At 38.9% G+C, this 16,556-nt stretch overlaps 1 protein-coding gene across 10 annotated transcripts in view; it reads right to left on the bottom strand.

The window, feature by feature from the left end:
- Positions 1 to 5,370: 5,370 nt before the first annotated feature.
- The window catches only part of LOC117410775 (synaptotagmin-14-like), a 96,213-nt gene continuing 85,027 nt past the window's right edge, over positions 5,371 to 16,556 (bottom strand). For 6 of the 10 annotated variants that reach the window (XM_059025566.1, XM_059025562.1, XM_059025565.1 and 3 more), the window contains 3 exons: positions 14,530 to 14,722; positions 12,606 to 12,662; positions 5,371 to 7,607 (listed from right to left, as the gene is read on the bottom strand). In XM_059025566.1, the coding sequence (XP_058881549.1) occupies positions 7,294 to 7,607; positions 12,606 to 12,662; positions 14,530 to 14,722 (564 nt within the window). In that variant the 3' untranslated portion in view covers positions 5,371 to 7,293. The remainder of the gene's footprint in view (positions 7,608 to 12,605; positions 12,663 to 14,529; positions 14,723 to 16,556) is intronic. The other 4 variants (XM_034017569.3, XM_059025559.1, XM_059025560.1 and 1 more) reach the window with 3 other exon arrangements.

Raw genomic sequence — 16,556 nt, 5'->3', positions numbered from 1 at the left:
GAAAAAAAAACAACAGTACAACCATTTAGAATACAAATAAACCCTTAATTAGCAGGCTTTACTCTGGTAGTGCAATGGTCTCATCCCCATCTCATTTGGTATTTATTGTCTGATTAGGAAAAGGAATTGGGACTTGTAAGTTACCACAGAAATGATTTAATTGTTATAAGAAAATCATGGTTTCGGTTGGTCCACTCATCTTTTTCCTTTTGTCAAATTCAACTAAGAATGTGGAGAACATAGCGTTGTGTTTTTATGAACTACAAAACATGAGGCAACTTTCACTAAACTCTTCCTGGCAACTGTTGACGGAACTACAGTATTTTAGGGGACATTTTGAAGCAATCCTCCTCCATGCTGCTGAGTTCAAGGATGTGCTTAGATTCTGTTTATTTGAACTTAGCAACTGTCTTGAAAAGGTATATAGTACCTCTATGGATGTAGAAACACTACAGTATTAGTGCCATTATTGAGCATAAAGATGGATCTTATTACTGATCGTATGTAAGACTGATCTTGTATTACTGATCTTATATAAGTTATTTTTTTACTTAGGTGAATAAATATTGTTAAGTAAAAAGCATGTACTGAACACCTACATTTATAAATGTGTGTAAAAAATAACTCTTGTTGTACAGTATATATACCTTGTGTTTTACACTTCATCTCAAAGTGGGAATTTAAAACAGAGACTGAAGACAGAGTTACAGCATTGGATGATTGGAGAAGACAGAATGAGAAGATACTGACATTCCTAGCATCTTGAACTTCTATATTTATTAACATTCCTGTTTTCCCAGTCTATCCCCCACCCCCTAAGGATTTGAAGCCTCCAGCTTCTTTCTGTACATGCAAAGAATAAAAGCATTTTAAGCATGTGCTGCATTTGTTATGCAATTCAAGTAAGATTTTATCACAGATACTAGTGGATGTAATGGGGGGAGGGGAGAGGAGGGGATCTCTTTGGCCAGTCTCTAGAGCACCAGACTAAAGCAGATACATGTGTTTCAAGTTCTCAATATACAAACCCAAGTCCAAGCTTGTATGTTTTTTCTTACAAAAATTGGAATGTGGCTTACATTTAACTGGTATTCTTCAAACTGGACTTTTATCCACCTAATGACAGGATTCACCCCAATCTCAGTTTATCACTTCAGTACTTGGTAGAGATTGCAAGCTAGTGCAGCTATTGCCAGCTACATAAACAGCCCTGTGATTAGAACGCCTGTCTGCACTGTGGAGGAAATCTGTGGTTTCCTCACTGCCCTCTCCCAGTATTTTTGTCAAGTTGTGAATGAGTACCTTGTTCCAAAGGGAGGGAATCTTAAGGCAGAACAAGCCTGAGTAAACACCTTCTACCATAGTTGTGCCAACAGCACCCCTTTACTTCGTTTTAGTTTATAACAACAGAGTAATTACATCTGTTTAATAATGGATTACTGCACTTCAACTGCGTCTGAAATGGGACCAATTTGGATTAAGATTTGCCACCAATAATTATTTTGCTAATTATTTTTTACTGTTGTTTAATCATGTAATTATTGCAGGTACAGTAGTATAATTAATTATGCCTCAGATACAATCCTTGTGTACCAGCCATTAGTGCACATGTCCTTATATGTATTACCTGTATTATAACACTTGAAATGTATTTGCTTACGATTGTAAGTCACCCTGGATAAGGGCGTCTGCTAAGAAATAAATAATAATAATAATAATATGCCTCACTCAAATTCACACTGCCCTCTAGAGTCTTGGCTGAATCCTGCATTCTCTTTACCTGTCTCTAGACGCAATAGTTCCCAGTGCATGTAAGCATTGTCTGAATGCCGTAATATAAAAACATGCAGTACCGCTCCTCTGAGGGAGCATTCAGATTCGCTGCAGCATGTTCACTCTGGAGCCCTGGCTGTCCAGGTTCTGTCCCAGACACAGGGAAATTCATTACAACTGGAAAACGGACAACTGCAGTTGTGGCGACCTTTGAGGACCTTCTGTCCCTGTAACATGGGTATGTTGTCCAAACCTCCATAGCAGTGGCTATGGGATTTGAACACTGTTTAGAGTAACCCTGTCTAGTCAAGATTTTGGCTGATCATGCTACGTTTCCATATAGTCAACAGAAAAACAACAGATGTTGAATAATCAAGCAGGTAGATACTACAAATAAAGCAACCAAGGTTCCTGTCTATCTCAGTTGTGCCACTTTGTGATTCATGAGGCCTATTATCAGATGAGCGTTGCTCGTTCAGGGAATATAGACAAGTATGATCTGAAGTCGGGCTGAGGCCAATTGTGCCAGAAGACACCTAAACCAGTTTTAAACACACCTGTTTTTAGAGCTATTTGTCCTGACTGCGCAATTATTTATTGCAAAAACCACATACATTTCAAATATCAGTTATCTTTAACATACTTTTTTTTTAAAGTTTTTTATGTGTTAATTTTATTTATAAATACTATAAAAAAACGAGCTATAATTTTGGTAATAATGTATGTGTGCTCGTACTTTATCGGCGAGCATAGACTGGTGGATTGTGGGATGAGGCTGCATTATACAGTAATACTCCTTTAGTTTGTAACTTAAGTTACCTTTTTGGTGGTGTTATATACTTAACTGCTAGGCACTGGTAAGTTATCAAGTTAGTTCAATAAAAAATTAAAATAAGAAAAAAAAGTCTAAGACATTAAATATTAAGAGGAAATTGTAAAGTTGATGTGTTGGTTATTGTTTGGTTTGTCTCGAGAGGGTGCACACAATCGAGTCTAGCTGTGCTCAACTGATTTTCAACGTATAGTGGACAGCCAATCAGAGGGCAAGATTTTTGCTTCCTATAATCAAATGTTTTTTAGATGTTTAATATATTGTGTAAAATTAATTGAGACAATAAAGGTCAACTTTTAATCTGTAGTAAAAATATTTCCATGTTTTTTAAAAATGCTTATTTAATTTGGGGTTTCATTTTTTTGGGAACAGGTTATGGCAAAAATCTTAAAAATCTATCACTGATATAACATAATTATTAACCTTTTTTCCAAATATATAACCATTTTATTTATTTATTTATTTGTTCCAACTGTTATTATTATTTTCCACACTTGATTTGTTATTTTGATGCTATACAAAAACCACATCCTTGCTAACACACCACTGCACCACTACTGAGATGCTGAGTTTACTAATCAAGTGTTCTTAGAGAAATCATATTATAGGGACCTGCTTCTTCAACATTATCAGACACAACCATTTGATTTCTTTCTTAATTTATTTTTTGTAAACTGTAGTAGAAATACTGCCATGACTGTCCCCCAGGACCTCTTTGTAAATTAGTTGAAAGGCTCAATAGTTCTATCTGGGTAAGATGATAAAATACATCAAATAAAAAAAAATGAAGCTAAGCCTAAGACTTCCTGAAATGAGCCCCCCCCCCCCCAACTGTCTTGATGGAATCATAGGCAGGATCAAAGAGAGCTGCGGAAGGAAAGTCAGAAGGGATCGCTAGGGCAACAGGAAGACAGAGACCCAGCAGGAAGGTATCACATTATCAGTATATTAATGACCTGCCACTTTGGTATTTACTAATGAGAGCCTGTGACAGGGTACACCCCGCCCCTGTGTGTATGTATTATTTTGTATTTGTGTGGTGTTATTATTATTTAAATGTATGGTTTGGTGTGTTAAAAACACAATGGTTTGTTATTGTTGTTTTGCAGCATCGATGGGGTTAAAATTCCCCATCCATGCTAAACTCGTGCAGAATGTGACCGTCTCCAGATTGATTGATTTATTGACATCTGGAGATGGTCACATGTACAAAAAACCCATCGCTTTGGCTGAACAAGGTTGGTGTTCAGAGAGGACAATGAGAGACGTGAGTCATGAGATAAAATAAGAATAAAAACAACTGGTACTCGTGCTGGCTATAAACCAGCATGTTATCTGTTTTTGTATCTGTTTATTTGTTTGTTTTGGCCACCATGCCATTTACTTTGTGAGAAGTGTTTTGTTTTGTTTAAATCTTTTATTTTCATATTAAACGTGCACATCAGTGCTTCCATACCCCAGTACTGTTGTCTGTCTCTTCCTGGTCTGACGTCACCCACAAGCCATCCGGGTCACAGTGACTAATTCACTGCTTCTCTTCAATGTCTTGGCCACATTCTTTAGATTAGTGTGGTGTTCTAGAGAGATGGAATAATACACTTTTCGTATTGTTTTTTTTAAAATTATTTTTATTCTGTATACTATCTACAAACTACTATTGTACCAGCTGAACTGCTATATTTGGTGCAAAGAAAGACACAGAAAGGCCAGAATTACTACTAGGTGAAAAGAAAAAGATCTAATACCGAAGACCTTATCGTGGCAGCTTGATTCATAAAGCAGATGTTATTGAGTGACAAACGTAAAATCTAAGATGCCAAACCACTCCTAAACCACTTTCCCACTTATTTCCCCATCATTTGTAAATCAGGGTTTGAAACGCTGGTACAGTACCTAAAGCTAAAAATAAATAAAAGCCTATATTAACGTAAAGGTGTTGGTATTCCCTTGAATATATGGGTTATGTGGTAAGCAAGGATTTTCCAACAGTCAGTGGACAAGTTAGAAGGAGGAGGCTCTAGCTTGAAAGGTGAATATTTGTCCTTTTGCACAATTACACTTTTTACTATACATCATAAAACTATGGATATACTGGAGCTACTGTTTGAATAATTGTTGGTAAGTGGAATGGAGATGTCTCTCATACACTTACCCCAATGGTCTTGCAGTTATCAAAGCGAATGACATACCTCGAGCAAGATCTTACAAGGATCTTTGAACTTCACAGATACTGACCTACCAAATCTTGGAACAGTGAACTTGGTCTTCAGTGACACCACTTCCACACCCATGTCACTGTCATCTTTACTCAACTCTATCATTCAATTCGAGGACTTGGATGATTAGGTGAAAAGACATTGAAGACATTGCTATAGAGCTTTGCAAGATGTGTTCTGAAAGCTCTGCGACCACTGGAGAAAGTTAGCCCAAGAGAACTGCTGTGTGAGATTGTAGCTTTGTATTATAAGACCTGAGAAACATGTATAGTAAAGGTTGGTATATACTCTTAACCCTTTCAGTCCTTATCTTCGCGCTGTATGTTAACATATGCTATCGGAAATCACGCTGGAGCCTCCTGGGACTCCCAGTCTGAAGTAGTGTATAAATATATGTAAACATTTTAAATGTTGTCCTGTTCTCATGTATACACAGTAAAGGAATTCATATTTTAATGATATAACTTAATTATGACAAAAAATATTCAAGACTGAAAGGATTAAATAGGTCAGGTAAGTGTAAAATAAAGAAGACCGGGCATTGTGCTGTTTGTTTCGTGTAACTTTATAAGAAATGTATATAAAAAGGTTTACCAAAAAGAACAACGAAAGAAGTACATAAGATGTGAATTTAAGCATCTTTTTACATATAGACTCCCGCTCTGTCTCAGCTACGTTGTGGTACTCTGGAATATAAACAGGTATAATCTGAAGCCTATTGTGCTTGAAGGCAACTAAACCAAGGTCACCATTCTAACTTCAGTGCTGCGTTGTAGACACACATATTACTAACCCTATTTGTCTAAAGAGCACTGCCAAAGCTTAACAAGCTGCTTTGATAGGACTGTCAGATGTCATTTATGACAATACTCTCTTATAGTGGCTTTAAATAAGTACCAAATAACAAAACCCATCAAAGCACTATTAGCAGAAATCTACTGCAGTCAGGCAACCTCAAGAAGTACATACAGTAGTATAGCAGGAGCAATTCCAAGTTGTACCTTTTTGTTAGGGTTGTCTCCTGGTCCACCAAAAATATCTGGAAACCAAGTATTTACCACTACTGACTCCCTCTGCCAGTAATAGACCATCAAAGGTCAAAAGTCACTGGAGACTGATGTTTATTGCCTCTGAGCTACAGTACCTGATCACTCTGAGTGAGCACTTGGGTGCAAGGACATTTCATTGCAAATCTATAAACCCTTGGATGGTTATCCCATGGTCACAGCTAAGCTCGTAGTTAGGAGACGTGAGAAACGAGTTCAGAGCAAGATCTCAGTCCAGTTCTAATAAAGGTCAGAACCAATGACTGAACCGGTAACACGAGAGCTATGTTAAAATCCTTTAAGTGCACTGCTCAGAGAGCTGAGGTATGCTCGAAACACATGTTGAGTGTGTGACATGGGCCTGAAACTCGCACTATCCCTGCCCTAGTTTTGGGTTTCAGAATGTCCCTTGTTTAGATGTATTATGCCAATGACCAGGTGCAATCAAACATATCACATCATGGATGAGTCACACCTGAGTCTGTAGGTCTACTAATATGAGCTGTTAATGCAGCTATATCAGAGGAACAACGTATTTCAAGTCAAACTTCTGGCTCCTGATCTTTTAAATAATGTACTTAATCAAAGGCAGTTCTGAAACCCAAGACTCGTTTGAGTTTCAAGCCACATGAAGGGATTAAACATCAGCACCTACAACGTGGCCTCCTAAGGGTTAAAACTGTTAATAATAATGCAATCGAACAATTGGATTAAGTCTTACTGTTACAAGTAGCAGCTCAAGGATATATACCCTTTTCCTTGATTTAATGAAAAAAAAAATATTCCTATTAAACTAACATCTAAAAAGGTAAAAGAGATGTATTTAAAGTCTGTTCCCTTGGCCAGGTCATGATACACTAGAATCCTTCTTAGTGGGAAGAACCTAGACTGATATAATCTACCTACAGTACAGCTCAACATTCAGTGTGCTGTGCTGTTGGAGGGGCTTCTAGAGCTGTGACTCTTACTGCTGACATTAACAAATACATTAATTTAAAAAGGGAACTAAACCCTAGTACCCTGGCCTACTTCCCAACCCATGTGGGGATAAGACAACATGTATTGAGCATGCATGCCACCCTGTCAAAACCTCCTACCCTGTATAAACATTTCTACACTCCAGCATGAGGTCTGCAAGCTTGCATGGTTCAAGGACTGCCTTGCCAAAAAAACACATCACTTTGCAACCACAGCATATGGAGAGATCTCTACTTATACACAAGGAAATACCTTGGATACCTTAAGGAACTGAGGGCTTGTCGGTCCCCCAGCTTGTATACTTTGCAAGGTGTCAGCATGTCTGGTGAAGACACACATGTTCTTTTGTTTGTTTGTTTTTTTCCTTTGTATTTGCTTTTTCACCAGAGCCAGTAAAGCCCCCCCACAGCTCCCGATTTCCCACACCCAGAGAAGCGATCCCCTCTCCCTAGGATTCTAGCAGGGTGTGCCACAGACACACTTGTTGTCCTTTTGATTCCTTCATCTCAGTCCAGTGGTTGAGCTCCTCATCCCCCGAGCTGTTGAATCCCAGGGAGATCCAGCCGATCATCTCCTTGCGCTTCATGCTCCGCTTGTTGTAGACAGAGAGAACGAGAGTCACATCGGACAGCTGGAATAGTGCCACTTGGAAAACGAAAGTCTCCTTGAAGATGGGGTTGGGCTGGCCACGCTGGACGGATGTCTTACACTTGGACATTTCTTGTCCCATCGAGTTCAACAAGGTAAGCTTAACGTAGGTATCTAGGAGGAGAATAGAGTTTGAGACAAACAAATAAAAAATACTATTATATTCAATTATGTTAATGAATGCTGAAATAGTTAAAAAAAAGTATACTTGTCATTAGCTTACACAGAAGGCTCGTCATCGAAAGAAATGTTTAGATAATCTACATTTTCCTAAAATGTCATTACGTACCTGTTTAATATCCAATTATAGGTGTTCTGTATGGTTCTCTAGTGTTGTTTTTGTTTAGATCATTATTGGCCATGCTTACCAGCTATTCCATTAAATATGGCTTCTGCAAAGACTCTTCAGGGCTGATTGTGAAGAAGTGAGTTGGGGAAACATATTAGCGTTACACCAGCTTTGGTGCACAATGCATCACTTATATGCTTCTGTGAACAGCACAACGCTAATATGCTTCCCTTACGATAAGCTGCATCTTTTCAAAAGGAATTTTAAATGAACAATTCAGATCATATAGTCCTACAAGCAAGCAAGCAAAGTACTGACCTTAAACACACAACACTTTTGTAAAATAAAACAACTAAAAATAATAAAATCAATTAGATTTGCATGCAACTGTTGTAAGATTCAGGAGACAAGCATGCGCACACAGGTTTTTAAAGAGCTGTTCCTGAGAAACAAAACCAGGACACTTCACAAGAACACAACCAATGTCATTAACTACAGTGTGTATATATATATATATATATATATATATATATATATATATATATATATATATATATATATATATATTTATTATTATATTTATTATTAAGGACTTTAAGGTTTGATTTCTAAAAGCCAACTGTCAACCTCTAATTCGATTTAGAATATATATTGACTGCGATGACTGTGGATCATTTCTACTTTCATAAATGAGTGCTCCTGGAAGAACATTACAGATAGAAAATATAGGGGAACAGGGGGCTCCCAAGTGGCGCATCCAGTAAAGGCGCTCCGCACGGAGTGCCGGATGTGCCCTATAGCCTGGAGATCGCAAGTTCGAATGCAGGCTATGTTATTGGCCGAGCGCTGCCCAGGTAGGAAGGGCTTAGGTCGGCAGGGGAATCCACGGCTCACTGTGCATCAGCGACCCCTGTGGCCGATAGGGCGCTTGTGGTTCTGCAGTGGAGCCACCAGATCTGTGTTGTCCTCCGGCACTATGGGTCTGGTGGCATCTCTGTGGATCCACAGTGTGAAAAATGACGGCTTGGCAGGAACACGTTTCGGAGGAAGGTACAAGGTTGTCCTGGAAGAAAACTTGCTTCCTTCTGCTCTGACAATGTTCCCCAACACTGAGGATTGGTTTTTCCAGCAGGACAATGCTCCATGCCACACAGCCAGGTCAATCAAGGTGTGGATGGAGGACCACCAGATCAAGACCCTGTCATGGCCAGCCCAATCTCCAGACCTGAACCCCATTGAAAACCTCTGGAATGTGATCAAGAGGAAAATGGATGGTCACAAGCCATCAAACAAAGCCGAGCTGCTTGAATTTTTGCGCCAGGAGTGGCATAAAGTCACCCAACATCAATATGAAAGACTGGTGGAGAGCATGCCAAGACGCATGAAAGCTGTGCTTGAAAATCAGGGTTATTCCACCAAATATTGATTTCTGAACTCTTCCTAAGTTAAAACATTAGTACTGTGTTGTTTAAAAATGAATATGAACTTATTTTCTTTGCATTATTCGAGGTCTGACAACACTGCATCTTTTTTGTTATTTTGACCAGGTGTCATTTTCTGCAAATAAATGCTCTAAATGACAATATTTTTATTTGGAATTTGGGAGAAATGTTGTCAGTAGTTTATAGAATAAAACAAAAATGTTCATTTTACCCAAACACATACCTATAAATAGTAAAACCAGAGAAACTGATAATTTTGCAGTGGTCTCTTAATTTTTTCCAGAGCTGTATATATATATAGGGGAACAACTGAGAATGACATGCAGCACAACATGAAATAATTCTCTGTCTTAACAACACTTAACATGGTAAGACTGTTGAGCTTTAGTACTGAGTAACAGAGAAATGGGTTACACTTTTAAATAATGGCCCCACATTTGTTGAATTTCAATGCAGCTGGTATTCCTGTGGTGTTCTACTTGAATTTATTAGGAAAGTGTAACCATTTTTTCTAAAAATCTCATAAGGACTAAAAACATAATTACAAAATTACAACAAAACAGTTATTCTGATGTTACTCTTAAGCAATCCTATGAAACTACTGAAATTCATAGGAATTTACATCTGTTATTTAAAATTGCTACGGATAAATCCTACAGTACACCCATATACAAAACCTCACATAGTTGGGAATGTCAACTGCACTTCAGAAAAGTTTACCCTGCAAGTTGTAAGAAATGATTTCCCCATAGTAACTTTGTTTCCCGCAATCCAAATGTAGCCTAATCATAACTGAGGTCAAGAAAAGATGTTGCTTCAAGTTTATCAAAGAGAAAACATCTTGGTAAGCTTTCTGACAATGATACCCCTCATGCTTTTGTGTGATGTTCAGGCATTCAGTGGACAGCATGTTTGTACAGGCTATGGGGAACCTAGACAGCTGGCTATAGACCATGTATTACCAATTTTTTTCTTTTACTTAAATAAACCCAGCGTGGGCATTTTAATTCTATGAAGATTAACTTTTGGAGTGGTTTCTTTAGATTTACATGAATAGAAATGTGTAGTCCCAGTAAGCCAAAGCTAACCTGATCTGCCAACAAATGACAACTATTTTGGCTTAGGTTCTAATAACTAAAAATGTATAGCTTTCCAATTGCTTAAATGTAATTTGATGAACTAAATAGACTGGTCTTAATCTTGGGACCATCTTAAATCCAAGAACCCTTGTACATAATACGCCTACTAACACTACTACTACTACGACGACTACTCCCAGCCCTCGTCTCCCACCGAGACACCGCTTGGCGGGAGACCCTCCGACCACCGGAGGGCGAGAGTCCCCAGTGGGAGGCCCTGTACTCCCCGCTGGTCTCCAGGGGAGCTGTGGACTTGGGGTGGAGGGTCCTGCACGGAGCGCTCGCGTCAGGAGAGATCCTGCGTCACTTTACCGACTCGGACGCCGCATGCCCTTTCTGCGGATTGTCCGAGTCTGTAGCTCATATTTATTTTTTGTGCGCCAGTCTGCAGTCGTTTTTTCTTTTATTGAAAAACCTTTTGCTGCAGTTCTGGCTGCATTTCTCCCCAACCCTCCTCATTTTTGGGCAACCTGTCCGTGGCTCCACCAAAAGGAGAGACCTCCTCGTGAATCTGCTCCTGGCTCTTGCTAGACTCGCCATCTACAAGACCAGGAAGCGTAAGATGATTGGGGAGGGTCTCTTTGATTGTGGGGCCATGTTCAGGGCCCTCGCCCAATCCCGGGTTAAGTTGGAGCACGCCCACGCGGAGTCTGCTGGCGACATGACATCTTTTGTCGACCAGTGGGCTCTGGGGGACGTGCTCTGTACCACCTCCCCTTTGGTTTTGCATATATAATTTACAGTCCTTTTTACCGGTTTTTTCAGTTAAATTAGTTAAGGTTCGTCTTTTTTAGCACCCTCAAGGATGCTAATTAGTATCTTTTTCCAGATGTCTTTAGACAGTTGGTGTAGTCCCTTCAAATGGACCTTAAATAGGACTACTGCTACTACTACTACTACGACTAATAATAACAATAATAATAATAATAATAATAATAATAATAATAACTGTTTAAAATGGTTGCAAAATAATTGAATATATGAACAAATGGCATCTATCTATTAACACTTTCGTATTGATACAATTCACACATTTCTATAGTGACAGCAAACACCAAGCAAGCTTTTGGGCCAGCCACAGCACTTCAGCATATCACAGTTGCTCTAGAAGCACAACCAAGACACACATGAGAAACACTGACACCAATGTTCTCGGTACGCTGCTGAAGCAATGATGTGAGCAATAGGGAACCGGGAGGAAGGGAAGTGAAGGGAAATGACACAAAGATAGCCTGGGGATGGATAACATACAAGACCCGAGATAGCAGTCTCTTTGTGGATGTGGTCTGAAATCGGGAATCAAATTGCAGAATTTCATTCAACCATTCTAAATTGCACTATGGGATCTAATGCAGTTTACTGTTTAGTTTGTAAAAAGCATCATTGAAATTGTTAGGAAAAGTAATGCAATTTGTGCAAGAAATACCACTATGCTGCAGTTTGAGATCACATCAAACAACAACATTCTAATCACAGTTCCTGTGATGCTGAACAGCAGTGTTTCGCTTTTTTGATGGGATCCATTATACAGGGCACTTTTCTATAGTTCAGGTCTGGCTTATAAAGGGCATTTTGCTGGAGCTGCTAGCCAAGAAATATTTTGTACCAGTTTTTAAGCTCTATCAGTAAGACCTACAATAGCTATTTGTTAGGGTCCCTATATGTGAAGCAATTCATTCCATGCCTTGTGTGGCTTGTTGTAGATTTGTATAGAGAGTTTGTCTAATTGAAACACTGCCTAAAGAGTTGCACAGGATTAAGGTAACTAGCAACACTGCCTAGGCTGTTTATACAAATATTTTCTCTGAGAATCGCTTGTATAGTGTGGCTGTCTGTAACCCGGGCACATGCTAAGGTTGCAGCACTGGATATTTGGGCCATGTTTGTTGCAGCAAGCATCTAGTTACTGAAAGATCTTGACTAGGCTTAGTGTTGCAAGGTGAAAACAAATCCAGTCTAATCAGACACGTATGGCAGTACACTAAAAAAGGACAAAAAGCATATCCAGTGCATAGTGGGGGCCCTCACCTTTCTTCCTGCAGTATAACAACCTGAATCTTCTCAGCTGGCCAGTGACCATCATCCATAAGGAGAAATTGCTACTCCATAAATCCAGCTTGAATCAATACAGTATATACAAATGATTATATTCTGTCTACACATCCCTCTAGGGGTTGTCCTCTTTAATAGGAGACAGACCCACATTCATAGAGACAACATCAACCCATTAGTGGAGACTCACCTCGGATTATATAAACCTGTCCACCTATCAAGTGTTTTAGACAACAGAACAGCCCATCTGACAACAAGGGTTGGTAAGCAGTAAAAGAAACAATGGCCAAGATGTAAATAGTTGGGAGAGAGAGAGAGAGAGAGAGAGAGAGAGAGAGAGAGAGAGAGAGAAAGGAAGAGATGAAAGACAGAGAGAAAGAGAGTCACAGGTTAAAGTCATAACAAGGTAAACACTGTTCCTTTGACAAGATTCGATAAGACAGCTCAAAAAACAGCTCATTTTCAAGAGAAAAAAGGTAAAAAAAAAAAAACAGAAGGGACGGCATGTGTATCTAATGAGATGATGAATCAAGCTGAACCTGTGTGGTCCCGCATGGCTGGCTTGTATTCCTTCATGCTTAAATTGTGCTAAAGCTTAAGGTCATACCTTTATGGGCGATGGGTGAGAATACAAAGCACGGGGGGCATGAATTTGGAATGCAGTTGTATTATTTAAACAGGATAGCCAAGATTAGAACACCACTCGTGAATGCGTCTCATCTTAAACTCTAAATCTTAAATCCAAGTGCTTTGAGAGACACTGTTTTAAATTGTGTATATTTGAGTTCTAGATAAAAAGCCTGTAAAATACTGTAGTCCTAATCACTCATATACTGCATAAAGTTGATTCATAAATACTGTAAATAGGGAGGTTTTGAAAACTATTTGGCCATGCCACTGCTCTGGAAAATCCATTCCCCAGGAAGGTGGAGACACTAGTCCTGCTAGTACTGTCCTGTATCGCTGTGCCAAGAATGGTCATTTTGAGGTGGTAATGCAATAACACTTATAGACATTGTAACAGAGTCCCCTGTAAATCCAATATGGAAAACCACAAGGCATCTTATGGATCACCCTGTATCTAATACACATACTGTAATATTACTACAGACCAAAAGACCAGTCCACAACCAAAATAATTTTAGCACAAACAATAATACACTTAACACTGACAGCATGATAAATTGTCTTTATAAAAACTTGGCATCCCTGCATCTAAATAACAAGACTAATGTCCAGCATCCCCCCCTGAACACTGACATAAAGATTTGACCTTAAAGAGACAAGCTGTATGGATTCTCTTCAACAGTTTCAGCAAGGCCTGTCAAACAGATTTATGTTTACAGTCAACATGAGGAAATAAAGTCTGTTAAATACTGTATGTGCTGTAGAGTAAGTCAATTACATACCTTTTATTACCATACTGTACTTTGGCCTTCGTCATTGTATAGTATAGGATTTCAAGGGTTTTGACAGATGTATGATTACTAAAAGTAAACTACAACTGTTTCTAAAAGAACAATCTTAAATATCCATTAACCTTTGTTACTCAGTGACGTCATTATGAGCCTTTCTAAACGTATTACAGAACACTGTGTGTGAGCCTTTTTTATTATAATAAACTCAGTAATTTTAGTTAGTTTGATGTCATGCCTGTTTTAAAGAATGTAGTTTGACAGATGGTTATGCCGCAAGTAGGAATACTGGGCCTATGCCTCCAGCTCTCCTCTATCTGAGCAGCCTACAAGCAGTCAAGCTTATATCAGTTTGGATCCCCAATTTATCCTGTAACATACCAAATATCCATCCAAATGCAGTAATCCAGCAATCCAGCAATGCACTAAAAGCACAATGGTAACCGGACCATATGTAAGGCCTTAAAGAGCCATCCTCTGTAACACAACAGGCATATTAGGGAACAATGAGGCTGTGCTGCAGCTGTCATCTTTCAACTGGCTTCCACACTTCACAATCACATACAGAGAACTTCACAACTGCTTTTTTCTTTTTTTCTTTAGTGTGGCGGTTGTGGGTTAAACGTACTGTACTGTAAGATCTGTCTGCAGTTTGTGTTTTAAAAGCTGAAAAATTGCAGCGCTCCTTTATTTACTTACTGGGTGGTCTATTGGCTGCCAGGTTTTTGAAGTGGCTGCCTTTAATGACTTCTACGGAGAGCCTGCCAGTGGTGGCGTTGTAGACGAGGCCTACAAGGATCTCTGGCGTGGAGCCATGCGCCAGCGACTGGCAGGACGAGGTGGTCTCGCTGCAGGACATCTCCGAGGTGCTCATCTGAGAGTCATAGCCCTGCTGGAACAGAGGAACACAGAGATGAAGGGGTTACTGAATCAGTAATAAATGGCAATCAAATCATCTTATATACATTAGTGCTGTAACAAAGGGTACATTTTGACCTTCGAAGGTTCGGAACACATTACCGAAGGAAGGTTTGAACCTTCGCTAGTACTAATTTGCATAATTTACTGGTGACGTCACCATAGCTACTACTATAAATTCAATTGAAAATCTTGTTATTATCTTACAGGTAATCCGTATAAATGGAATAAAACATTAACATATAGTTTCAAAATGCGATTTATAGAACAGGGACATTATTATCATTTAATAATGTCCCATGGTGACCCCATGCAAAGTTTGATTCTGGGGCCCCTATTCCCTGTTCTTACCAGTAATACTACGTACCATGACCTTCAAACAGAGCACTTTACTACAGCAATCGCAACAAAACACACTCACAGAGACAGTTAGAAATTGACCTTTTCTGCTTTCGCAACACCAAAGTCTGCAGTTATAGCTGAATAATCCTGTTTTCGGCAAATGTGGTGCACGATCGATATCTGCCCTTGTCCAGTCAAACATCCCTGCGACATTGTAGAAATAAATATCATTTGTTTTTATTAATTTCATGTTTAGGCAAGAAATGCTGTTCTCCCCTGACGCTACTATGACAGGCACAATAATAAGGTTAGGGAACAGGTCCAGCAAATTTCCCTTGTAGATGTAATTGAGCATCACAAGAGGCGAGGACGATATACTGCACATGTATTTTTATTTGTTTCCGGGTTTACAGCCCTACCTGTGTGAGACACTATACATGTATTCTCCTCAAGTTTGCAGCACTGTTTGCAGTGTGTTCAAATTAGTTCATTTTTAAATGTTTTACTGTTTTTAGCTTAAATCATGGGTGACATGATTACGCGGCACATACGGACATGAACTTGCGCACGGCTTTAAACGTCAACATGTTGTGTTTTTTCTGTTTATGGCTTGTTGTTTATAGATAAAAAGAACAATAAAATATCACAATAAGTCATTCTGGTGCAGACTTTAGGTGAATATATGTTTTTTTTATAGTAACTAAGCCACGACAACAGGGGCTACATGCAATTGCATGGGCTGCGTGTGCCTAAAAATGCCACTGATTCTTAAGCAATGATACATGACAGTGTGTGTGTTATCATGAGATATCACCACGCCTTCAACCACCCAATAAGTGGTGATATCTCATGATAGCACACAGACCCTGGAGTGTATTATTGCTATAATTAAATGGGTCTATGAGTGTATTGTTGTTGGTAAATAAAGAAGATTTTACATTTTTTGGTAATAATTTGTTTTTGTATAACCTTCCACTGAGAGAAAAAGTAGTTCCACAGTAACTCAAATTGTTAGCTTAACAATAAAACATTTGATTTTAAACTGTTTTGTATAATATTTTCTTTTTTGGGGCTTCGATAATAGTTTCTTGTTTAGGCTTTGTAGATATTGAACTGGAGGTTGCCGTTCATTGTTTCAACATGTATGCATGTATGTATGGAGTTTTGTCCAGCAGACTGAGCTGCTGCTGTTGTTGTGACGTTTTGTTTTTAAATCAATGTCAATGTTCTTTTCAGTTCGCAGAAAACTTTCACAGTCCATTTTGTCTGGCGCTTGGTGTTTTCCTCAGTTGTATTCATTTCTAGGTTGTCTAAATCTGCTTCATTTACCATAATATGATGAGATGTTGACATTTTCTTTTTCAATGTTTTCAGAACTTTTGTAGTTAATTTCAGGGATTGCTGTCATACTGACTGACTCGAGTGGTTTGGTTTACCCAGGCGTACAGTCACAGTTGGCGTATTGA

Source organism: Acipenser ruthenus, chromosome 6 (assembly GCF_902713425.1).
Source record: "Acipenser ruthenus chromosome 6, fAciRut3.2 maternal haplotype, whole genome shotgun sequence".
Taxonomy (NCBI): Eukaryota; Metazoa; Chordata; class Actinopteri; order Acipenseriformes; family Acipenseridae; genus Acipenser; species Acipenser ruthenus.
The sequence above is the reverse complement of the archived record's forward strand: the minus strand, read 5'-3'. Positions and strand labels throughout refer to the sequence as shown.